Raw genomic sequence first — 24,819 nt, 5'->3', positions numbered from 1 at the left:
TCTGCCACCCCCAAGAACTCCCACTTCAAATGAAGTCACAAGCAAAGCCTTTTCACTGTACAAAACTTCCCTTTTACAGAGATTTTGCCTAAAAATGTAAGCAATTTCTCAGACGGAAGATCTGAGTAATTTCTTAAAGGTCATATTTACCCCCCAAATTGATTTCTTGTACCCTGTATCCTCCTGAAACTGGCTCTAACCTTTTATTATTATTTTGTCATTTTATTATTAATGTTGACTTTCAGGTTAGGATGACTTGGAAGGCAGGAGCTGTGGCTGCTACAAGCAGGAATGCTGATTGGTTGTTTGTTTTGTAACAGGGTCAGATGTAGCCCAGGTTGGTGACTGACTTGCTAGGTAGCCAAGGCTGACCATCCCTCATGGTAAATGTTGATTGTCATCCCTATGAAATTTAGAAGCACCACAGGAGTAAATTTCTGACTCTATCTAGGAGGGAGTTTCTAGACTGAGTTAACTGAGGTGGGAAAATCCACCCTACATGTAGGTAGCAGCAGTCCATAGGCTGAGCTCAGTTACTGAATAAAAAGGAGTTAGCTGAGCACCTATGCAGACTCAAGGGAAACAACAACCTCAGGCTCCCGCCACCATGCTTTCCCTACAGTGATAAGCAACATCCTCAAGCAGTGAGACCAAACCAACGCATCCCTCCTTAAGTAGCTTTCGTCATGAATTCTGCCACCATGATTAGAAAAACAACTACCACACTTGTTTGGAACATCATATCTTCCTGTCTCTTTTCAAGACATGCCAAGGCTGCTGGTTTATGTCACCATACTCAGCTCAGAAACAATCTTAAAAACAAGTAGCAAGATAGTTCCCCTTACCTTGTCCCCGAGCGTGAACAGTAATCCACACCACACATAGTACCACAAAGCGAAGAAGCAGTTTCCTAAGGAGGGGAAGGAGGAGAAAACAATGGTTAGACATTGACAACTGACAAATCATGTAACTGCTAACTCAGGCATCTGTCGTGTGGTGAAAAAATTGCATTTCTGATGAGTTTCCCTTAATTCAGATGCTGCTGGCTGGAGGACCATCTGAGGCCCACTGATTTAGAACTAGCAGTGTTCAGGAGCTGCTTCACATGGGTTAGATGTTCTTTTGTCTGTCTGCTAGAATCATTTCAGGGCTTGATAGACTGCTAACACTTTGTTACTTCTCTCCCTTCCCACTAAGATTTTGGTTTTAGTGTGTCCATGGTACAGGCAGTGTGCATGCAGATATATGCATGTATGTGTGTAAGCATGCACACTTGTGTGCATCTGTTTAAGCACGTGTGCGTGTGTGTGTGCATGTGTGCGTGTTTGTTGGACATCAAGTGTTTTGTTCCTAGTTATTCTTCACCTTACTTTTTAAAACAGGGTCCCTCAGTGATTTTGAGTTCACTGATTTGTCTAGACCAAAAGGCCAATAAGCCCTAGGGACCCACTGTCTCTGCCTCCCCAACACTAAGATCCCAGCTGTACACTCCTGGACTCAGCTTTTTCTGAAGTGGATTCTGGGGCTGAAACACAGGTCTTCACACTTGCACAGCAAGACTAAGTTACCTTCCCAGCCATGAAATTTCAGATATTTGCCAGATGGGTCAAATGTGCAAAATAAGTTTGAATACTGTTGTGTAAGATTAATTTCTGTATGTGACAGAAGTCAACATTCTCAGACACTTCATACAACTCGGCAAATCTAAAACAAGTCAATATTATAGTGAATAAAATTTAATAAAGATTCAAAAATGAAAACCCACGATATAAATAGATTTCTAGTAAGGCTTGAAATGGTCTGGGTTTAGCCCGCTAGGCCCACCTTCAATATCCAGTTTAACGTGAGTCATATCCAAAACATAACCAACCAGACTAGACAGGGCGAAGACCTAAATGTAGATGGAAAAACAGACATCCAAAGATCATCTTCAGATATTCCGAGGAACTAATCCCTTTCCCAAGAGTCTCCCCTGGATGCAGCTTACAGAGCTATTCAACTTCCTCTTTGTCATAAAAGTCCAGGTTCTTTTGGGACAGTGCCAACAATCTTTCTTTAGGGTACTCATGAGATCCTTAGGATTTATGATACGTGTCTTCGGGCTACCACTATTCATCCCTACAAAGATGAAGTTTACAATTGCAAGAAAGACGTGTGAACTTTTGTGAATAGCAAACTTTTTGATGGGTTGGTGGCTTTCTCTTAAACCGGCAGAGGCGTGCGAAGTAATGCGAGAAACACACATGTAACACACATCCAGTATTTTAACAAGTTTCTTGCATCCTTACTTTTTATGCCAAAATACATCTTTGTCCTGACAGCTTTATAGATTCTGTGTTTGGCTAACTGCTAAGATCCAGAAATAGTAAAAATTTCTGTCTTTCTCAAAATAACTGAGGGAAATCTTTCACCCCAGCAATGAGAATCAAATTGGCTGATTCTAGGGGAAAACTACTGTTAGTGCCTACACACGGTGACATCTCTCAGACTGTCAATCAAACTCAATATGTAGGACTTGCGCACATATCCAATTCTAGGAGCCGGAGCAACTCCTGGATGCAGAGAGAGTAATGCTTAAGGACTTCAGGCATCAAAAAGACTGGAGACACATCAGTAAAGGGCAGAAGAATAGACCCACTCGTCTTGTAACATGAAGGATGCCGTTAAACAGGTGCACGCTAGTGGTGAAGATTTTTGAATGAATTAATCTACCTTCAGCCAGTAAGACCAACAGATGGTCCTTCATTCCTACAACACTTCTGCCAAACTTCTATCTGTACCCTGATCCTAAGAATAAGGAAGTTGTCCAGCTTACAAGGTCTGAAGGCATTTCATTTTCTTCTGTTTCTCTCTGCACCTCCAGTTGCAGCACCTTCTTCCTGGAAACGGTGCTCAAACTAACTTTATTTCTCTCAAACCTTCAGGTACATTGATTGACTCGTCCTCTCTCTGCTTGGGTCTATGTCTACGTTTTCTTTAGTTGAACCTCCCCTTCTTCTGCTTAGAACCATTCTCCCTCCCCTGTCATCCTTGTCCTGCTCACCCCATTCCTTCTCTGTCTCTCCCTCCTCCTTCTCTTTCCTCTTCCCTCTGATTCTCTTTTCCCCTTCACTCCCCAGGATTTCCAGATAACCTTCCTGGACACATCCTTTTCTCCTGTTAATGCAGAGAGGTTTCCTTTGCTCCTCACTGAACCTGCACGTTGTGTGTGTGTTGGGGGTGGTGGGGGAGCATCCTCTCTCTTCTTCAACTATTGTTTACCTACTGCCTGCAACCAGGTTGGACTCTCCACAGCTGATGTTCAGTAGATATTTGTTGAAGAAATGAGTAAATAAGTAAACGAATAGCAGAATAGCGTTAAGCTTTTGTAGGATAAAAATCAAATGGTCCTTATTTCATCTCTCACCCAGAGGGATACATTCTATTATGGGATGTAGTTGCCAGACACAGTTCACAAAGAAACTTGCACTACTTGTCCAGGTGATGTAATGAAACCATTCTCGTGCAACTTCACAGATCAGATTAGCAAGCAGAATGTCTAAACAGCCCTCAAAATTACACACTATACTTCTCTCGAAGATAGCCATTTATTTTAAACATTTATTTGAATTCTGAAATAACTAAGCAACTTAGAAAACAGTATTTAATATCAGCTAGGAAGAACATTACCAACTTTTTAATCACCACAATGACCAGTCCAGGAGACTTTTGTCTCTGGGTATGTTTGATCACTGGTTTTGAGACATTTTCCTCTATAAGACCCAGCTGGCCTGGATCCTCTCTAGTGAAGGTGACCTAGGACCTCTGATCCTCCTGCCATTTCCTTCTGACTACTAGGAAGTACAGAGTTGTGCCACCACATCCATAATAGGCTTGCACAGCAGATGACATGAACCCCCATCTCCATGCATGCTAGACAAGCAGTTCAACAACTGAGCGCCACTCCCAGACCCCAGCAAGTTAAACTGGTGCATCTAACACCTTCCAGGCTTCTTTTACTAATTCTACGAAGTCACATCAAGTAATCTATTTTAAGGACAACGCTGAGAAAGATACTGTCTGTATGGGTCCAATTTTGGGGGAGGCTAACTGGAACTTCCAGACCATCACCACAAAAAGATCATAGTTAGTGGAAGCCTCTGCTATTCATGAGGGTCTCTAAAGTTTAACTCAGTGGCCTGATATAATTATCATCAGCTAATGGAAGACTTCTCCTAAGCCCTGCTGATGTGTTTTCAATGGAAAGAACTCTAAATTCTTTATGATATTTTTTTCTAGGGGCCAGTTTCTCGATCCAGTCCCTACCTTTGCTCCCTCTGCATGTGTGTGGTTGGAGCTGTGGGGATGTGCAGTCTGGTTTAATTGGGAGTTACCCTTAATTACCGAAGCCCACACTCACTGTTTCCTGAGATGGAATAAGTTTGGCATCATGAGATATTCATGGTGGGCCAGGCTCCTGGTCCCAGGCCTGGAGGTGCCCTCAGAGAGATCAAGGAAGACCAAACTTCATCCAGGACCCACTGCCCACTTCAGCACCTCTCCATAAGCCTTTACTGCCCTGATTCATCAGGTGCCATTTTCTCCAGGATTTCCACCAGTGTGTGTGCAATCCTTTTTACTTTCTGGGTCCCACCAGCAACCCCCACCCCAATCATCTAGATCCGATACAAACTCCAAACTGCCCAAGAACATATCCTGGGGCCCTCTAGAAGGGCCTTGCAAACCATACAAGACAAGGGCCATTGACATATTCTTGTGAACACACCATAGCAAGTATTAGTTGGCTACTTGAGCTGGGTATAGTGACTCAGAGAAAGCCTTTGCAGTGGGAGTTGCCAAGAAGAGAGGACCTGCAGTCTGAACAGAACTTAGGGGTCTTCCACAAAGCTCGAGCCCACAGAGGATCAGGCCCTACAGGACCCTACCAGGATATCAACCCAGAAGATGCACTTAGTCCTGTAAGATAAGATACATTCAAGCCCTACCCTGCCTGGCTCTCTTGGAAGATCCATAGAATGCTTATCAAGAAAATCCAAATCAAAAGCCTGGATCTGTGCAAGCCTCTCTGGGAAGGCCACAGGGAGAGCTTCTAGGATCTGGAGACTACTGGGCTCCCAGCACTGTGAGGTACTAAGGATGTCCTGAGTATACTGACTTCACTGTGTCTCCTATAAAAGGGTTTGTGCCTGGAGGTGCAAATGGCTCTTCAGCAGGGAACATTCACACACAAAGCTTGCAGAGAGAGGTCAGAGCAGAGAGCATGAGAGAGATCCTACACACACACACACACACACACACACACACACACACACAACACACACACACACACACACACACACACACACACACACACACACACACACACACACACGGGGCTGGGAAGCACATGTGCACACAAACATTGCCACAAGGCGGGCTTTCTCCATTCCCGCCTCCACCCGTGCTCAGCTGACTCTGGCAGCTTGGCCCCTGCCCTCCTCCCACCTACAACTCAGCAGCTTTCCTCCCTGTATCTCAGGGACCAGATGCAAACTTGGATAACCCACTGGCCCCTATAGGGGCACCCAGGCAGACAGCCAGGGCTGGGACAATCAAGCCCACACTTTTCCCAGCGTAGGGATAAGGACAGGTATGGTGTACCTAAGGTGAAGGTGGACCTACCCAAGCTCTACCAGGGAAGAGATGTCTGCCTGTACTCCCTACCCTTTCCTGCTTCCCAACCCTATCCTGGCTGCAAGCACCGTTTCTCCACTGGCAAAACATATGTCAGGGCTCAGCTATAACTCCATATGTGAGAGTTATGTCTGTTGGTCTTCTAAAAAGTGAGACCCCCCCTCAGACCCTCTGAACAGCAAAGTCTCCCGGCTTTCTAGGCTCTGTAGATAGACATCCTTTCTCACCACCTAAACCTAACCCCAATCCTATGCTTGCAGAATCCACAGGATTGCTGGAGTCTTAGCAATCATCCAGGCTGGGTGCCCCGAGACAGCTGGAAGTAGGACTTCAGCCAAAGCTGAAAGAGGAAAAGGGGAGGGGGGCGGGGTGCGAGAATAGTTGGAGTTGGAGCCCAGGCGGGTGTCAGAGCGGCTCTGCAACTGCCTGGGGCAGTGGCCGAGGGGATGTTGGGACACAGGCCAGCAAGCTTGTCCTCCCCAGCCACAGGATTGCTTTAGCATAAACTGAGACTCGCTGGCAGAAGCTTGCTTCCTTTTAAACACGGTATTTTACAAGTTGAAAAGTCAAGAGGAGGATGCCACGGCAGCTCGCAGGCTCCCTACACCAAAAGGTACCAAGGAGCAGGAGCACAGATCTCCAACTCCACGGTGGCTTCGGGGGTGGAGAGAGTGGGTTGGTCTAAAGCCCCTTCCTCCCCCCTCAGGCGGCGGGTGGGTTACTTACGTTTCTGTGGTGGGGGAGACCTTTCCATGCCTTGTCCTGTAGGCTCCTAAATGCATTTGTATGCATTTGTCCCTGCAGCAAAGCACTAACGGAAAACAGAAGCCAGCTCCGAACTGCTAAACGTGCAGGTACTGTCCATGAAAAGGGGGGGAAAGTTACATGAGAACCATGCTCCAACCCGCGAGTGTAGGGTGGGGTAAGGGATGAAGCAGTATGGGGTTAGGAAGCAGCACCCAGGGGAAAGATAGCTAGGATGCTCCGTGCCTGGCTGCAGCCGGGTTCGCGCTCCCCTGGGGGGACCAGAGATGAGCGAGACTTCAGCCTGAGGCAGCGGGGGCAGCAGCACCAGCCGGAGCTAGGTTTTGAGAGCAGCCCTGGAGTTCACTTGCGGTTCAAAGGAGACTCCGTGACTCCAGTGGAGCTCTCTGCTTTGGGCCTGGGAGGAGAAAGGCGGGGTGGGAGGTGGGGGTGGGAAGAAGGAGATGAAAGTAGGAGAGGAAGTCCTTGGGAGCAGCCTGCACCCAAACATTTGTCAAACAAGCACACACACCCACTTGGGAAATCAAGTTGGTGCGAGGGGGCCGGTGGCAACTGCAGGCGCTTGCTTGCTCGGCAGCGTTGACTGCCGGCTGCTTCGCCTGGAAGAAGAGGAGCCTAGTAAATCCGGCTGGTGTTAAATTTCACCGCGCACTGACTTGCAATGACGTCACTAAACACGGAGCACACCTCCCCCTCTGCCCCACAACCCTTCTTCCACCCCAGCGCCGCCCCCACTGCCCTGGTCTGCCAACCTAGCAGGGTCAGGCTGGGCTAGCTGCACCCTGAGCTCTCAAGTCACCTCTTGCCACCTCTTGAGATGCACCCACTTCCTAGCTGTAGGTGATTTGGGGTCATTCCTTCCTCTCTGTCCCTGTACCAGGGGGGTTCTCCTTTCATGTGTGTCTCTTGCAGGACTCTCCCATTCCCCGGGCTTTTTCTTTACTCTTTCTCCACACCTGGGATCTTCCTGAGCTCAGCTAATTTTTCATTCCTTTCCCATCTCGTTTTGCTTTTATTGTAATTAGCATGGGGGTCCCAGTAGTCTTAGAAATGAAGTGGACCGGCTTCCGTTGCTGCCTGTCTCTTTCTCCGTTTACTGTCCATCCCCTACACTATCTCTAGTGACTTTCTTTCCTGTAATTCACCTTTCCACTTAGTCCCCAAGCCCGACTTTGTTACAAGTCTAGATTCGTACTGCGCAGTCATGCAAGGACCTGCTGACACACAACCTTACAACCTTCACCTCTGATTGCAGTGACAGGCTTTAAACCTAAATTCCTATATTTTTACAGCCCTTTCATACTGGAAAGTTGACCTTTAGAATTTACCAGTAATAAAAGCACTAAATAGTCTCATATGATTTTTCTAATTGATGTTTGTAAATTTAGCGAGACCTACATCTATTCTTTGGCTGACTGCTGTGCTTTCAGCACCTACAACCCGCGGCATGCCTGCTGAGTGAGCACGGTGTGACAATATGTGACGATACCCTTTCTCCACATTTTTCTACTCTCTGCAACCTCAGCTAAGGGTCTTTCCACTTGCTGAATAGGAGCCCACCTCAGAGCAACAGTGAATGTTAAAATCCATCAGCCCAAATATCTGACACTACTCTCAAATTATGATTTTCTCCAGGACTGGACTTCAATCCGTCTTTCGTTTCTTCAGTGTCTTAATTGTTGATTTTGAAATGATGCTTCATGATAGAAAACTAACAAAGTACTTGCATTCTTACCGATCCTTTCTCTGTCATGCCTCAAGTTCCCTGTAGAAGCTTCTCTGTAGAGTAAGTGCACACACCCATCAATGCATTGAAGGTACATTCTATTTCCAAAGACCAGACTGTAAAAATGCAGATCAAACACATGAACCTACCTGCAGAGCCACAGGAGACAACTCAAAGCACAGTGTGACAACCGGAATGTAAGAGAATCATACCTCATCAGCACTGTCCTAGGTAGATGTACACTTCGTTTATTTTCTTTTATATTTTATTTATTGGATATTTTATTTATTTACATTTCAGATGTTGTCCTCTTTCCCCATTCCTCCCCCCACCGAAACTCCTTTATCCATCCCCCCACCTCTGGCTTCTATGAGGGTGTGCTACCACCCATCCACCCATTCCTGCCTCCCCGCCCTCAAATTCCCCCACACTGAGCCATCCAGACTTCAGGGGACCAAGGACCTCGTTTATCCTCTTAATAAATTCTTTAAAATAGGCATTGTCTTTTATCTCCATTATAAGAAGGAGGAAATTAAGTCAGGAAGAAGTTAAACCACCTAAGATTGTAACACTGATAGGATTCAAACCAGTTTAGACCGGCTTTGGATGCAGCGCAAGTTTCCAATAATTCCCTTCTTTCCTTTCTTACTCATTCCTCCCCACTTACTCTTTTTCACAAAATTTTGAAGTCAAGGGTTTAGGAAAATCACATACTCTGCCTTGATCACTCTGAAGATGCAAGGTTCAGTGTACAATGGAGGTGAGACTTGAATGGATTTGTAACAGTTTGAAACTAATTTGAAACAATTAGTCTTAAATATAAGCATTGTATTCTTTTAGAGGTAAGACCCCTTTAAAGAAGAAATAAAAAATTACATTCATGTAATTATTTAGTAATAATGTTTATGGGAAAGCATTAGGCTGTCAGTAATCCTAGGCCGGGTGGAGGAGGGGCAGGGTAGAGGCAAAGATCAGAGCTCACTGGCCACCCAGTCTAGCTAGTATTGAATTCGAAGCTCAGTGATAGACTGCCTCACAGGATAAGGTGAAAACTTACAGTAGAAGATAGCAGATGTTTAGCTTCTGCCTCCATTCACATATGATACATGTGTGTTCACATGTATGTTCTCATACATGCAAATGCACATATGCATATGGCATATTCATAAGGTACATACATACATACACCAGGAAGACAGTATTTTAAAATGTGTTTATGTGACTAAGGAAAGGTAGATCCTTAAGAGCTAGGCTTCAAGACAGACAGACAGACAGACAAAAGAAGAGTTAGCAATATCCAAGCTTGCATAATTACACTGGGGTTGGGGGATGCTATATTTGAGATGTCATGTTGAAAGTTTGTCTCAAACAAAAACAAAACCCTCTCAATGACTTTCACTCATAGTATGTTAAAGCCAACTAGAGCCCTCTACTGGAACAGTGTTCTAGAAGGGGCAGCGTTTATATCTGAAACTAAGAAGTGGCAGGATACCACATCCACGTCTAGAGATGACAGAGATCCTCCTACTCCCCAGCCCACGACTCATTTACCAGCACAACACTAACTTCTACAGTGCCATCCTGTCAAAACAGAACTATTATTCTTCACCAACAAAAAGAGCTGGGATGGGGGAAGGACCTTCAGAGGGCTCACAATGACAAGAAGGATTATAGAGCAACCAACAGATGTTTGCTTAGCCATCTTTGGAATCTTCTGAAGGTAACAGAATTGAGTGGACTGAGCTGTGGGTAAGCAGAAGAGTTTTGGTTCAGATGTAATGAAGTATAGACTGTGATCTTTGGATTTTTAACAAAACTTTAAAAATTCTCTCTCTCTTTCTCTCTCTCTCTCTCTCTCTCTCTCTCTCTCTCTCTCTCTCTCTTTCTCTCTCTCTCGTGTGTGTGTGTGTGTGTGTGTGTGTGCCTGTGTGCTCACACAGGTACTGAAGGAGGATAGAAGAAGGTTCTGGTCCCCTGGAGCTGGAGTTGCAGGTGGTTATGGGTCTTTTGACATGAGAGCTGAGAGCTGGAAAGCAAACTCAGGACCTCTGGAAGAGCAGGAAGTGCTCTTAATCACTGGGCCATCTCTCCAGCCCCATAATCTTTCAGCTTTCATTAGCTTTCTGTGGAGAGAGAGAGAGAGAGAGAGAGAGAGAGAGAGAGAGAGAGAGAGAGAGAGAGAGAGCACTAGAATGTCTCTGGTCTGCCTGCCCTAGAACCTGAGTTCTATTATCCTGCTGCAGAATGAGGGAAGGTCCACAAACGGACTGAACCTGAGGAGGAGATTAAGGGCAGTTTCACTGAATTAAACTTCAAGTGTTGACTGAGAGGCAGGCAGGCCCTGCATGTGTTGTCAGGGACAGGGCTTCACCATCTTCTCTTGGCTTTTCTTTGGGTTGTACTGGCGGCATTCATTACCAAGGAGAACATCTTACCTGTTTCTAATGAAGGAAGCAGCTCAACAGGAAGAGAGAGAGAGAGAGAGAGAGAGAGAGAGAGAGAGAGAATATTTCAATGATTGTTGCCCTTTGAAAATAATTGAGAGTCAAATAAAATGTCTCCAGTCTCCACTGTTTTATTATAATTTTGGTTCTGTCAGCATAAGGTTGTTTTTTCCTATGCTAACAGCTTTAATAGAAAAACAAACTTACAGATACGAGTGTTACCACAGTACCATGGGGACGTACTGTGGAGTTACCTGTCTATGATGTCACATAAGAGCCCTGACTCAGATTCATCATAAGCTAAAATTCCTCTCGCCTTACTATGCATAATAAGAAAATCTCATCAGACATTTATTCTTTAATTTTCCTTATGAATTCAGAATGAATGCAGCACAAACATTTGGCCAATTCAGAATGGAAGTCAGATTAATGGTAATAATTTTGAGGTATAAGGGTCTAAGAATCTTCCAAGACTTTGGAATGAGATTCTTGTAACAACAATAGCAATACTATGGAAACAATGGGCTTTTCCATGGAAGAAGAGGAAAGCTAATGTGTGCCAGGCTTCCCTGAAGCTAAGAGGGTAACATCGAGTGCCTACACACCCCATCAGAAAACCACAGGACTCAGAATAAATGAAATAAGGAATATTCTCTGATAAAGTGAAATTTCAACATAACCTACATCAAAATCATATGAGTTCCTACAAGAGGCTTTGTTGTAAAGCAGAATAACTATTTTAGTATATGCAAATTCCATCCAATAATAATCAAGATTATTATAATGGTGTGATAGTCACAAGCTCGGCACAGGGGACATGTAAGAGGCTAATGACACGCTTGCTGTCTAGTCAAGTGACTGTGAAGGGGACTCAAATTTTATAAACTGACAGAGTTCTCGAGAGGTCCTATCACTTGTAATCTGCTGAACATAAATCAGCTTTATGTGATGAGGTGTAGGCAGCTCTCTTCCCAGAGGGAACACTGGGTTGTTCTTATAAATTCCTCTAGTCACCTCCTCAATGTTGCCAGCTGAAGCATCCAAGCAGAAACGGAGAAAGTAGGTGGGAAAACAAAAGAGAGAGTTGGTATTACCAAACCCTTCTGTGATATGGGCACAGTTCTCTATACTTTGTCTAGTTTGGAACTCAGATCCAGGAAATTCTGAAGTGCATAGTCTTTGCAATGTAGTGATCTTCAGACTTGTGTGTACATATAAGCCACTATCTACAGAGCCAGACACCTAGTGGGTATCGTGCTTGAGATAAGACCCAAGTTGATTCCCTCTTCTTCCTGCTACACCTCGTTCTCCTCTTTCTTGTTTTTATTGAGACAGTATGGGACAGGAAGGTCTGATGCTGCTTGTATTCAAATGCTAAATTCTGTACACCAAGATCTGGTTGCTCCAAGACAAGCAGATCCTTGAGTGTACCAGCTTCTGTTGTATAACCTTGCCCCCAAGTTATCTGTGATTGGTTACTAAAGATGCCTACAACATGTAGCTGGGCTGAAAGGAGATGGGTGGGGCTTTGGTTCCTGGTGGCGTCAGGGAGGGAGAAGAAAGGAGGAAGAACCCACCAAGTGGTAGGTGGATCGGGAGCCCATGGCCATAAGGGCTGGCCTGTTGGAGTAGGAGCAGCCCAGGCAGAACATGGCAAGTGATATCTCAGGGTTATTGACAAGAAAGTAGACAAAATACCACAGGGGGCTGATATCTGCCCAGCTCTAGTGCTTTTAAGGCTTATTGTAATTATAAATATTTTGTGACTTTTATTTAGGAACTAAGTAATCTATGGGGAGGGAGGATAGAAACCCCCAAATAATATTTACCACAACAGTGTCTCATTTTGTAGCCTCCTGCTTCGGTGTTCCAAATAGTAAGATTCCAAACATGAACTGCCACTCTTGGAAGTAATGTTCATTTTTAAACAAACACTGTATACATGAATGCCACATATCAATGTGTTAAGCAACTCCTGGCTTGGCTGTCATCATAACACTTAACTGACTGCCTATGGAACCTCTTCAGGAGTAAGGACTCTGGTCCGTGTATTGTTAGGTGATTAACTGCAACTTAACTAAAAATTTCATGTTTTAAATGTTTAATAACTGAGTGAATGGATGGTCACATGCCAACAATGTATCAGGACAGCACTGTAAGACCAAGAGTTATGAAGATATAACATACTTGGCGCTGCTGGGAAGACATAATAGGGATGGAATGTAACAAGAAAACTTAAGGCATATGGATGGTAGGACAGATAACGAGTCTCCAGTGGCATGGAACCATTAAGATCCAATGGAACAAAACATTACTGAAAATCCCAGAGCTCCAAGGATGAAGGCTTCTGTCAAATAGACAGGAGCCATCAGTCTGGTCTGGGCAGAGGTGGCAGTATAGACAAGAACATGGAGGCATGGTAGGCCAGTGGTGGAAATGGTATATATATATATGTGTGTGTGTGTGTGTGTGTGTGTGTGTGTTTACACACATATATTATATATATATATGCATATAATATATACACATATATTACTATATGTGTATACTATATTAATATATATATACACATATATATATTATATACACATATATAGTAAAGCAGGAAAGATCACAGAATCTTTCAGCCTTTGGGATTTAGCTTAAGTTTCTTTCCTAACTATTAGAGTCGAACAACTTGAAAGGTCAGACGTGGTGGCATACGCCTTTAATCCCAGCACATGTGAATCAGTGGCAGGTGGATCTTGGTGAGTTTGAGGCCACCTTGTCTATATATTGAGTTCCAGGCCAGACAAGGCTACATAGTGAGACTCTGTCTCCAAAAACCCTACAAAATTTGAAAGACTCTTTTCTCCACTGCAAGTAACCTTAATGTCCAAAGAGTGGTGAAACATATGAACACACACACACACACACACACACACACACACACACACACACACACTTATCCTTACTCAGTTTAAAATATGAGCCCTAGAGTTAAGATTTCTTACTCTATTTAAAAGATGAAGTACCTTGGCTACAAGCACAGAGTTTATCAAAATAGTAAGAGAGTCTTTCTGTAGAGCCAGTTGGCGGCCTGGGCCAATAACAGAAAGGATTTCACCTGGGCGCTTCAAGGAGGTGACTAAAGGATTCAGAAGAACTTCATGTTCTCTTTGGGAAGAACCCCACATGCAATGTGTCATATAAAACTTATTTATGTGTGACAGATTACAAGCAATAGGACCTCACACACCTCCCTCATGAGGGAAGGAAACAGATGAAGAGCCTTAATTTAAACAGGGAAGAGTTTTACATTTTAATCCAATCTGGATTTCTATTATTTTACCACTCAAACTTCATAGAGCTCTTCTCCCACAGTTTCCTTTCCATTTGTTTCAGGCTGGGGTTTTCCTCTTTGTTAGAACCTTTATTCTCAGTCTTTTATAAATGTAGTCAAGTGTGTTGGAGTCTAAACAACATCTAAACAGTTGGCAGACTTTTGTGGGATTTCCTAGTTAAGGACCTAGGAAGAGAAACGGGAGAAGTTAGGAGAGAAAGTACTTTTATACACTGAGACATCTCATTGGGTCCTTAATCAGCTTCAAGGGTAGATCCAAGCTTCTTAAATAATTTAAATGCAGACATCAAACAAAATATAATAAAGGAGAATGTGTGCATCGTCCCATTAGCTACTCAGATATTTTATATTAGTATTTCCTCTAAATGTGTGTATATGTGTGTGTACATTTGTGCTCGTAAGTGCATGTGTTTGTGAGTGCATGTGCATGTGTTTGTGTGTGCACACACGAATGCATGCATCCATATCTGTGTATGTGAGCATATGTGTGTGTGTGGGGGGGTGGGTGGGTAGGTGCATGTGCATGTGTTTGTATGTGTGTGCATGTGTGTGTGCATGAATATCTGTGTATGTGAGCATTTGTGTGTGTGTGTGTGCATGCATGTGTGCATGTGTGTGTGCATGCACACATGCTCACAGAGAGACAGAATTCTGGCTGTGAAGGCCTGTGTAGTGAAGGGTTACGGTGGTGCCACACATACCTCTGAAGTTCACAATCTGTCAGCATTTCCATTTTAAGCCCCTCCAGAATGAATTCTAAAAGCTACAGCATTTCCAGGGAGCTCATTAATTTTCAAGTGTGTACATAAAGTTAAATTAAAACTGGTACTTTGGGGTTTCCCTTTGAAACTTTCAGAATTTCTCACTTGGTTCTCTTTTCCATTAAAAATTAACTGCTGCAAACAACATGCTCCTGACAGCAGAGCCTGAAGCACTGCGGCAGACTCGAGAGAACTATGTTTTCTATGAACCCATTAGTGAGTTTCCACTGCAGTCCTTTATAGACACATTATTATAGGTATTTTAGGTATTTCAGGAGTTAAAGGAAAGTTTCCACCCAGATTTACTTTCCCCCGAATCCCCTCTGGCAATTCTCTCATTTTTCACAGGACAAAATTCTAGTTCAAAACTTTGTGGAATAAAAGTTTAATGTTGCATTTTCTAGATAGAATATAATATCACTGTAGATGTGTATAAATAAAAGCACCTTTAAACAGTGAATTAGAGATGCACTAACAGACAATGGGGCCCTCAGGATCACAGTAGTATACTAGTTGTTTCTTTAACACTAAAAATTATCTATACATGCATGACTGGAAGATTAAAGAAGGGATGGAGGGCTAGAGATAGTTTAGCAATTAAAAATGCTTATTGATATTGTTCTTCCCATGGGGCTGCAATCCCCTTCAGCTCCTTCAGTCCTTCCTCCTGGTTAACTGTGAGTATCCGCATCTGTAAGTGGACCTCCCAGAGCTCCCAGAGACTAAACTACCAACCAAAGAGTATACATAGAGGGATCCATGGCTCCAGCTACATATGCAGCAGAGGATGGCTATGTTGGGCATCAGTAGGAAGGGAGCCTCTTGGTCTTGTGCAGGCTCGATGCCCCAGTGTAGGGGGATGCTAGAGCGGTGAGTTGTAGTGGGTGGAGGAACACCCTCGTAGAGGCAATGTAGAGAGTGGATGGAAGGGGAGGTTTGCAGAGGGGGGACCGAGAAGAGGGATATCATTTGAAATGTAAACACATAAAATGATTAATTAAAAAAAGAGAGAGAGAGAGAGAAAGACAAAAAAGGAATGCTTGCTGTTCTTCCAGAGAACTGAATTTGGTTCCCAGAACTCACATCATGTCTCTCACAATTGCTGTAATTTCATCTCCAGGGAATCTGATGCTCACTTTTAGCCGCCACGGGTACATAAACCTGTGCCCACATACCCCAACTAAGCCACAGTCACATACACATAAATAAGAATAAAATAAATCTTTTATAAATTAAAGAGCAATACTAAAATAAAGTTATTGGTAGTGCTTTTGAAGCCTCTGTGCCCTAATTTCTGCCACCAACCCTAACTTTAAGTCACATCTTGTAACATTCAAGAAGAATTTTAAGACAAAATTTAGGATGATGCTATTCTGTTTTCATGTACAAAATATTCATATTTACTTGAAGGCTGAGGAAAAGACTATAGTAGAGTTTTCTATGATGAAAACAAATTCTTTAAACACATCTTCCGGAGCCCTGCATTTCTCTGGGCACTTCATCCATAATTCCCTCTCAAAGGTTTCTCTTGGCCTCTACTTGGAAAGATCATGCCCATCTCTAATCTTGAAGGGCTAGCCCCCTCTGTCTCTCTGTTACAGTTGTTTCTTGGCAGACCTGAAAGGACAGTGTGGGATCAGCAGCAGGACTCATGGTGACTGTGGTTGTATCCACTGGGCTTTACCTAACAGAGGAGAGGAACCCAGATGCTAATAATTGGCCCTCTTATGCTCAAAAACATGATTTCTGGTGCAGTCATTTATTTAAAGACTTCAAAGTTTTCAGATTGATGAGAATTTGAAGATTAAATTTCATATATGTTTCCTTGGTTCTCCTAAAGTTATTTTTCCTAAAGTTACTCATGTCTTAAGACTTGAGACCACTCACTGTGCGACAGGACATTTCCAACCCCCATTATAGCAAAAGCTAAAGCATATACAAACAATGGGAACTCCTTGCTTAGAGGTGTCTCCATTTGTTGTGGATAGCCCTAGCCTCTTGTTGTCATGGTAATTCCACTCCTGGGAGGGGCTGCGAAGGAGGAGTGAATTTTGTGAACCTTCTGTCCAATCGAATTTGTTAAATAAAGGCTAGAGCCAGTGATTGGGCAGTAGAAGAGGAGTGGGCGGAGCCGGAGGTAGGGGAGGAGCGAGAAGAGCCTTAGGGGCAGTTGGCAGTTGGGGAAAGGACAGAAGATGAAGAAGATCATGACCTAGAAAACTGCAAGTTGTAAGAGATCTCATAGCTGGGGAATAGAGTAGTTCAATGGTAAATCTGCCCAATCTAGACGTGCAGCATACATTTGTAATTAATTGAGTTGTGTTTTCCTTGACTGGACTTCAATGGGTCGGAGATTTACTGCAACATCCATTCTTTTTTTTTTATGATACCTTTGCACACGGATTGTTAAATTAAGAATCCTGTGAGCTGGGCCTGGTGCCTCATGCCTGCAATTCCATCCCCCAAGAGGATGAGGCAGGAAGATTGCTTTGACTTTGAGGTCAGTCTGGGATACATAGCAAAAGTTCGTCAGAAAGGGTAGAATTATTATTTTTCCCTGTGAACCTGTCATGTTACTGTTTTATTGCTGTGAAGAGACATCATGAGGCAACTTGCAGGAAAAAAGTATTATTTAATTGTGGACTTGGGCTTGCTTACAGTTTGAGAGGGCTAGTTCATGATCATCATGCTGAGAGTATGGCAGCAGTCAGGATGTTAAAGAAGTAGCTGGGATACCTGTCTCCTGAGAGGTCTGCCAGAGCCCCCGACATACACAGAGACAGATGCTCACAGCCAACCATTGAACTGATCATGGGGTTCCCAATAGAGAAGTAAGAGAGAAGACTGAGGAGCTGAAGGGGTTTGCAGCCCCATGGGGAGAGCAACAATACCAACCAACCAGAGCTCCCAGGGTCTAAACCACCAGCCTGGGAGCACATAGAGAGGGACCCATGGCTGCAGCTGTATATGTAGGGGAGGATGGCCTTGTCTGGCAAAGGTGGGAGAAGAAGTCTTCAGTCCAGTGAAGGCTGGATGCCCCAGTGTTGGGGAATTTGTGGGCCGGAAGGTGGGAGTGGGTGGGAGGGCACATCCTCATAGAAGCAGGAGGAGGGGTCATGGGAGGGGGGTTTCTGGGTGGGGGTAAATGGGGAAAGGGGATAACATCTGAAATGTAAATAAAATATCCAATTAAAAAAAAGAAGAAGTGAAGAAGCTGGGAGTGCACATCTGATTTGCAAGTTGCAGGCAGGGGAGAGACCAGGCCTGGCCTGGGCTTTTAAAACCTCAAAATCTAGCCTTAGTGACACACCTCCTCCAACAAAGCTGGTCCTCCTAATCCTTCCCAAACAGTTCCTCTAACTGGGGACCAAACATTCAAACATAAGAGCCAATGTGGGCCATTCTCATTCAAAAATTTCCAGAGGAATCTCTCTCTCTCTCTCTCTCTCTCTCTCTCTCTCTCTCTCTCTCTCTCTGTGTGTGTGTGTGTGTGTATACACATAGATGAAGACCCAGTTTCTTCCACTGTTACGGCTGCTTTTTGTTTCAAGTTAATTCAGCTCATGTTCACACACACACACACACACACACACACACACACACACACAATCTAGATAGATAGATAGATAGATAGATAGATAGATAGATAGATAGATAGATAGATTGTGTGTGTGTGTGTGTCCATATACACTTATACATGGCACAAGGAGTGTGTAAAGGTCAGAAAGCAACTTGTGGGAATCGTTCTTTCCTTCCACCATGCGGGATTTGGTGACCAAACCCAGATCATCAGTCTTGCTGGCAGCAGCTTTACCCACTGAGACATTACAGTGTCCCCTTCATACTGTAAGTGGAAGGAAGTTGGGAAATGAATTGGAAAATGTACAGATGACTTTTCTCAGAAATTATAGTTATGTTTCAAGGTTCTCTAACACTTTCTCCATTTAACGTGTGGAATTAATTATTAACGGGATAATCTGTGCCAAGATTGACTCAGCTGAGAAGAAATGCAAGAATACCTTGCTATTTAGATAGTCTCAAACTCTGGAACTCGCAATGGCTAGATGCTCACTGCCATTTCTGGTCATTTTTATGAGCATACTTTGGTATTTTACATTTTTCCCACCTTCATAACTGCTATATAGTGGACATGTTGTCACCTCCTAGCCTGAGACTATGACAATACGTTACAGAACTCATTTTGTGTGAAAGTACTTAGAACTTCATCAGCTCCACACCTAAAGTGTGGAACATTACTTTGCTTAAAGAAATACTAAGTGCAGACAGAAAATATTTAGGAAATACAAGAAATGGAAAAAATTAGGGCATGCTTTCAAAAGTAACCAGAATAATTGTAGGACAGATGGATGTTCCTCTTTAAAATCTCTGGTTTAGACTTTGGTTTGAATAAAATACAAGAGAAACATTGCCGAACAACAGTAGCTCTGGAGAAAATTCCCCCCAATCAGCATTTATAAAGAAGGCATGTGGAAGGAAGGGTTTTAAGCTACAATTACATAAAGAATGTAGGCAGCCCCTGAAAGTCATGAATGAGGATCTGCTGCATGGTGCAGCTTCTTTCTAAAGCATTACAACATCAGTACGGTTGTGTAAATGATGAGCAATGATTCTAATATTGTGTGCATATCATCTTTGCTGTCCCATGCATTCAAAAGCTTTTATTACTCCCCCAACTTTCTTTTGCTTTAAGAAAACAATAGGAGATCATAGGAATGTAAATTTCCCCTGCCACGTGAGTGAGAGAATCACTGACCTCTTACGTATCTATATTTCTATAGGCAAACATATAGTTTACAGTAAAAGACACCATGTATACTTACATGTAAGGTAGTAGAGTAGACATCTCCATATGGAATAAAATTTGGGCGTCATCCATGCAACCTCAGGTACATTCCTAACTCTCTTCTTCAATTTCCCTGTGTGAGAGGTGAAGGGAATTCAGAGAGCACCCTAGAGACTAAATAAACATGCCCCATGCAAGGGAACACATGCATGATAAATGCTGCCATCCCCCAACCATGCTTAGAGCTTGGAACTCTAGGGATTGATCCTTTCACAAACGGTGAAACAGATTTAAAACTACAGCTTCAGGCTCGAGGCTAATCCAGAGCAGAGTCTTACCCAAAATATAAATCTTTTCGATAATGAAAACAGCAGTAGTGATGCTACATTTATTTTAACTGTTATTAAGTAATGAGCTTCATGCGTGTTGGATGATGACATTGTACTTTACAATTTAGCATTCTTCAGGAATATTATTATGATTAGGATGTTGAATCCGTTTATCATCAAGTATACAAGTACTTTCCCTGCCACTATGAGGAAGTAACTCTAAGCCTTATACATAAATTAGTTACCAGCTTTTCCCCCTTCTCTTGTAGTTGTTATTTTTTATTTACAACTCTTATCAAGTTTATATTTAAGGCAGAGCACAGATGATGCTCCTGTGGTCTCTGCATCACCTGGACCATCCCAACCCCAGGTGGCTAGAAACAGTCTTGTTTTCATTTGGAACCAAAACAAACTCTGCAACTGCTTAAGCTATCAGCTGGAAAACAGATGCATCTACCTCCAAACCTCCCCAAGTGGTAATGATCTCTGGTTTGAATGTTGCTGACTTGTCACTAATCAAGACCTGTGTTCACATGCTCATACATGGATATGTGCTCAGGCAGCTAGTAGAGGTGGGATTCAAGCATTTCTGTGCAGCTCTCTCAACTGCCTCACTAGGTACCAGCCAAGCTTACAAGGCTCTACCTGGGCTCACAGAAGCTGTTTCAGTAGTGTAGGTTATATTGACAACTGAAAACGATATGGTTAATAAAAGAAAAGGCTTCATTCTTTTTATCGACATCAATTTCCTAAGTCTTTGGAGAATGCAGGAAACCTGTGAAAATGAGATTTTTTTGATGTAGGATTATAAGAGTTCTAAGAATATGTGTACAGGATCCGGAGTGCCATCAAACACATTAGGACAATCCTCTTGCAAGATGAAATCATGTATGATGATGTTAAGAGCAGAGTCAAGTAGGCTCTTGTGGTAATCGATTACGGTAGAGATGTTAAGTATATGAGTTAGAGAGGAATAGTCCAGAAGCAGGGAGACCTCACCCAAACTGCCTGGTCTTTTATAGCTGTCAGTCAAGGAACAGTAAGAGCCCCTTGCAGTGCTGTTAAAGAGAAGGAGCTCTGGATGGGGTTTTGAAAAGGGGAGTATTAAAAGTACTGGATGGTTCCATGGGAGAAGTCCAGGACATCTTCCTGGTTTTCAGCGTGGGTAGATATTGGGCGGGTGGTTGTATCTTTTGCTGGATTTAGAACTCTAAATTTAGGAGCCAGATAATTTTGATATGAGGTGTCTATGATGTAGATACTTATAAGACACTTATAAGATATAGGTACTTTGCTGCTGCTTGATTATACTGACATGAAACTCTGCACTCGAGGTCGAGTTTAAGATAAATTCTTCACTGGGAATGGTTATCTTGAAATTGTCATTGTCCTGACACAGTGTATGAAGTTAAAAGTATATTGGCTTTTGAGGACTAGTGATGCTTTTGAATCTGGAGAAAAAAAGATAGGATGACAAAAAAATAAAAAGAAATATTACAGCAATGATCACTGTAGAACCATAACTCCAGCTCAATACATAGAGAGAGGGAGGGGACTGAGAGGGAGAGAGGGGGGAGAGGGAAAAAAGGGGGGCTGGGTCAGGTTTGGGAAGGGACAGGAGAGAAGTACAGAGGGTCAGAAAATTGAATAGAAATATGTAGCAGTGGGGGATGGGGAACTGGGGGTAGCCACTAGAAAATCCCAGACTCCAGGGAAGCAAGAGGCTCCCAAGACCCAAGAGGAATGACTTTAGCCGAAATACCCAACAAAGGAGAAATAGAACCTGTAGAGGCCACTCTAGTAGATAGGCATGGCCTCCAGTTGAGGGATGGGACCACCTACCCATCTCAAGAATTTTAACCAAAAAAATGTTCTTGTCCAAAGGAAATGCAAGGACAAAAAATGGAGCAGAGACTGAAGGAAAGGCCATCCAGAGACTGCCCCACCTAGAGAACCATCCCATCTGCAGACACCATACCTCCACAATATTGCCAATGCCAAGAAGGCTTGCCAACAGGAGCCTGGTATGGCTATCTCCTGAGAAGTTCTGCAGCACCTGACTAATACAAATGCAGATACTCACAGTCAACCATCGGACTCAGCCTGGGGAACCCAATGGAAAAACTAGGGGAAGGACTGAAGGAGCTTTAGGGGTTTGCAGCCCCATAGGAAAGAACAATGTCAGCCAACCAGACCACCCAGAGCTCCCAGGGACTAAACCACCAACCAAAGAGTACACATGGAGGGATCCATGGCTTCAGCTACATATGTAGCAGAGGATGGCCTTATCTGGCATCAATGGGAGGGGAGGCCCTTGGTCCTGTGGAGGTTTGATACCCCATTATAGTGGGATGCTAGAGTGGTGAGGTGGAAGTGGATGAGTGGGTGGAGGAGCACTCTCATTGAGGAAAAGGGGAGAGGGGATGGGATGGGATGTTGTAGAGGGGAAACTGGGAAGAGGGATATCATTGGAGATGTAAACAAATAAAATGATTAATAAAAAAGAAGTTAGCGCTGCTCGGAAATGATCATTACCAGGTCTTGGAGGTGATGCTGGGGGTGGAACAACCACTTCTCTGACCCTAGGACCAGTCTGTTCACTGGGACAACTTGCTCTCAAGCTAACTATACTTTTTAACGACTAAGGGGAAAAGTAATGTCTCATTTGAAAGCAAAATGAATTACCCCGAGCATGAGAGTTCTTCAGTTGTTTGGTACTTGAGGTTTGTAAAACTAATTGAATTCATTAAAGAGAAATACGTGGAGCTTCGGGACTTTTCCAAGGCAAGGGAATCCCACTCAGAACTGGCTGCAAATATATTTTGGAATAAAAGCCAATAACTGTGATTTTCTTATAAATAATGCTTGTTGAAAGACTCAGACTTATTGACCAAACATCTTGGTCCTGGTAAGATGAAGGAGAGAACTTACCAGCATTAGTAAGATAATTGGAAGACAATTTCCCCTGTGTGCGAGGAAGTGTCTGTGTGCTCCAGTTTTATTTTTAATGGTTTAATGTGAATATGTGGATAATAAATGAAGAAAAATGAATGAGAATAGAAGCCAGAATTATTCTTGTGTTCTGTACACGAGGTTTGCAGAATTCTAGGGGAGTAGAAAGTGCCTGAGATGAACTCTTTCTGGAGAATGAGCTGACAAGCATCTCCTGGGTGGCTGGAAGGACAATCCACCCCCCCCACCTTGGCCTCCATTGTCATTCTGTAATTCATCAAGAAGCCCACCTGACTCACGATGCTGACACAACAGCTGTGTTCCCTCATACAGGGCCAGCACCCAAGGCCCACCAGACCTGGATGAAGTTCAGTTCAACAGCTAATGTAACAACACTGCTGCTCTCCAAGGAATGCTAACTGGCTTTCTCAACAAATGTGAATAGTCTGGAAACTAGTCTACGCATAGGCAAGACTCTATTTGGAAAGTAAGGCATTAAGTCCTTATTATCTTAACAGCTGAATTATTCCTTTCTCACACCATTATGTGACTCATGTTAGGGCTAAGAAAATAAACGTGTATGAAAACTGTGATCCTTCTTCCAGGGTCAAATGATGAGGATTAAAACTTGCCTCACTGGCTGTTGGTTCACTAGCTTGAATATCTTAGCATTAGTCTCCTTTGTGGTGAAGACTACGTTTATGTCCATAAATAAAACAGTATGGACACAGTGCTCAACAAGTGTTTGCAGGAACTGCAGGGATTCTGGGTACCTACATTTACAGAAATCCCTCAGCATCCGCTATCATCCCTGAGTAGGCAGTGGAGCAAGATGAAGGCTGCTTGGCAAATAACACATGAATAGGTCACTCAGCTCTTCAAACCACTGGTGTCATTGCCTGTCGACACCCTGTAGGGCCCAGAGTCTCCAGGTTTTTTTTCTGATATGATTCTTTTTATAATATAAAGCTATCTCTAAAATATTCTGACCTGGGAGGTCCTTAAATTCCCGGTAGAAGGAATTTAGGAGAGAAAGCCACCTAACTGATGGGAGCTGATTACTTACTAACTCACATAGCCACGTGAGCTGCTTTTGGGGTCAAATGATGAGGACTAAGTCCTGCCTTGCTATTTGTTAGTGAGTAAGCATAGATATCTTAGCTCCGTCCTTAGCAAATCACAGAATCTCGGGGCTGAAGGCCACCTTTTATCATTACCTAACCTAGTGCTCCCTGTGTGTATAGATGAGGAAGCTGAAACCCACACTCTTGTCCAATGTTCCTGACAATACTGAATAGTGAATGCATGTTTTACAGGGCTGAATAGTGAATGCATGTTTTACAGGGCTAAATAGTGAATGCATATTTTACAGGGCTAAAATTTGCCCATTCTGGCCTAGTTCTCACTACTTTGATCCAACAAGTATTTCTTAGACTTTTAGGATGCACTTTTAGGAAGAATTAAGAAATGGAGAAAAAAATTCTCAAGATTCTGTTAATGCACTTTCTGTTGCTGTGGCATAATACATGCAGTAGTCAGCTCAGTGGAAAGAACATCCACCTTGGCTCACAGTTTTGGAGGCATCATCCTATGGTTACTATTGGGCCTGTTGCTAGGCAACAAGTCATGGTGGAAAACACATAGTCGGGCAGTATATATTCTCTTCATAATGGTCATGAAGGGGACAGTGTGAGTGAGACAGACACACACATACACACACTGGCATAAGCACATGAACACACACACACACAGAGAGAGAGAAAGAGAGAGAGAAAGAGAGAGAGATCAAAGTGCCACTGTCCCCTCCATGAGTTTGTTCCCAATCATCTTATTTCCTTCCTTCCCTGAGGCTCCACCTCCTAAAGATGCCAGCCCTCCTTCAATACTGCCATAGGCTGCTGACTAAGCCTTCAGCAAATGGTCTTTATGGGAACATTTAAGTGCAGGGCATAACACAGCCCTAAAAGTTCTTAGTCTTAATAGGGAATCTACCACATAAACACATTGGTGCTATGAAGTTGT

General features: G+C 43.4%; 1 protein-coding gene and 1 long non-coding RNA gene across 2 annotated transcripts in view; one reads left to right on the top strand and one right to left on the bottom strand.

Moving 5' to 3' along the window:
- Nucleotides 1-6,530, bottom strand: part of Col24a1 (collagen type XXIV alpha 1 chain) — a 249,393-nt gene extending 242,863 nt beyond the window's left edge. The window contains exons 1-2 of the mRNA XM_034500238.2: nucleotides 6,400-6,530; nucleotides 846-910 (exon numbers count right to left, since the gene is read on the bottom strand). Coding sequence (XP_034356129.1) covers nucleotides 846-910; nucleotides 6,400-6,455 — 121 coding nt within the window. The 5' untranslated portion in view covers nucleotides 6,456-6,530. The remainder of the gene's footprint in view (nucleotides 1-845; nucleotides 911-6,399) is intronic.
- On the top strand, nucleotides 6,068-23,642 carry LOC117706992 (uncharacterized). Its single transcript, XR_004606620.2, has 3 exons — nucleotides 6,068-6,286; nucleotides 6,478-6,527; nucleotides 21,730-23,642. It is a non-coding gene; the product is annotated as an uncharacterized LOC117706992 (long non-coding RNA).
- Nucleotides 23,643-24,819: the final 1,177 nt, after the last annotated feature.

The sequence above is a fragment of the Arvicanthis niloticus genome, chromosome 4 (genome assembly GCF_011762505.2).
Source record: "Arvicanthis niloticus isolate mArvNil1 chromosome 4, mArvNil1.pat.X, whole genome shotgun sequence".
In the NCBI taxonomy this organism is placed as follows: Eukaryota; Metazoa; Chordata; class Mammalia; order Rodentia; family Muridae; genus Arvicanthis; species Arvicanthis niloticus.
The sequence above is the reverse complement of the archived record's forward strand: the minus strand, read 5'-3'. Positions and strand labels throughout refer to the sequence as shown.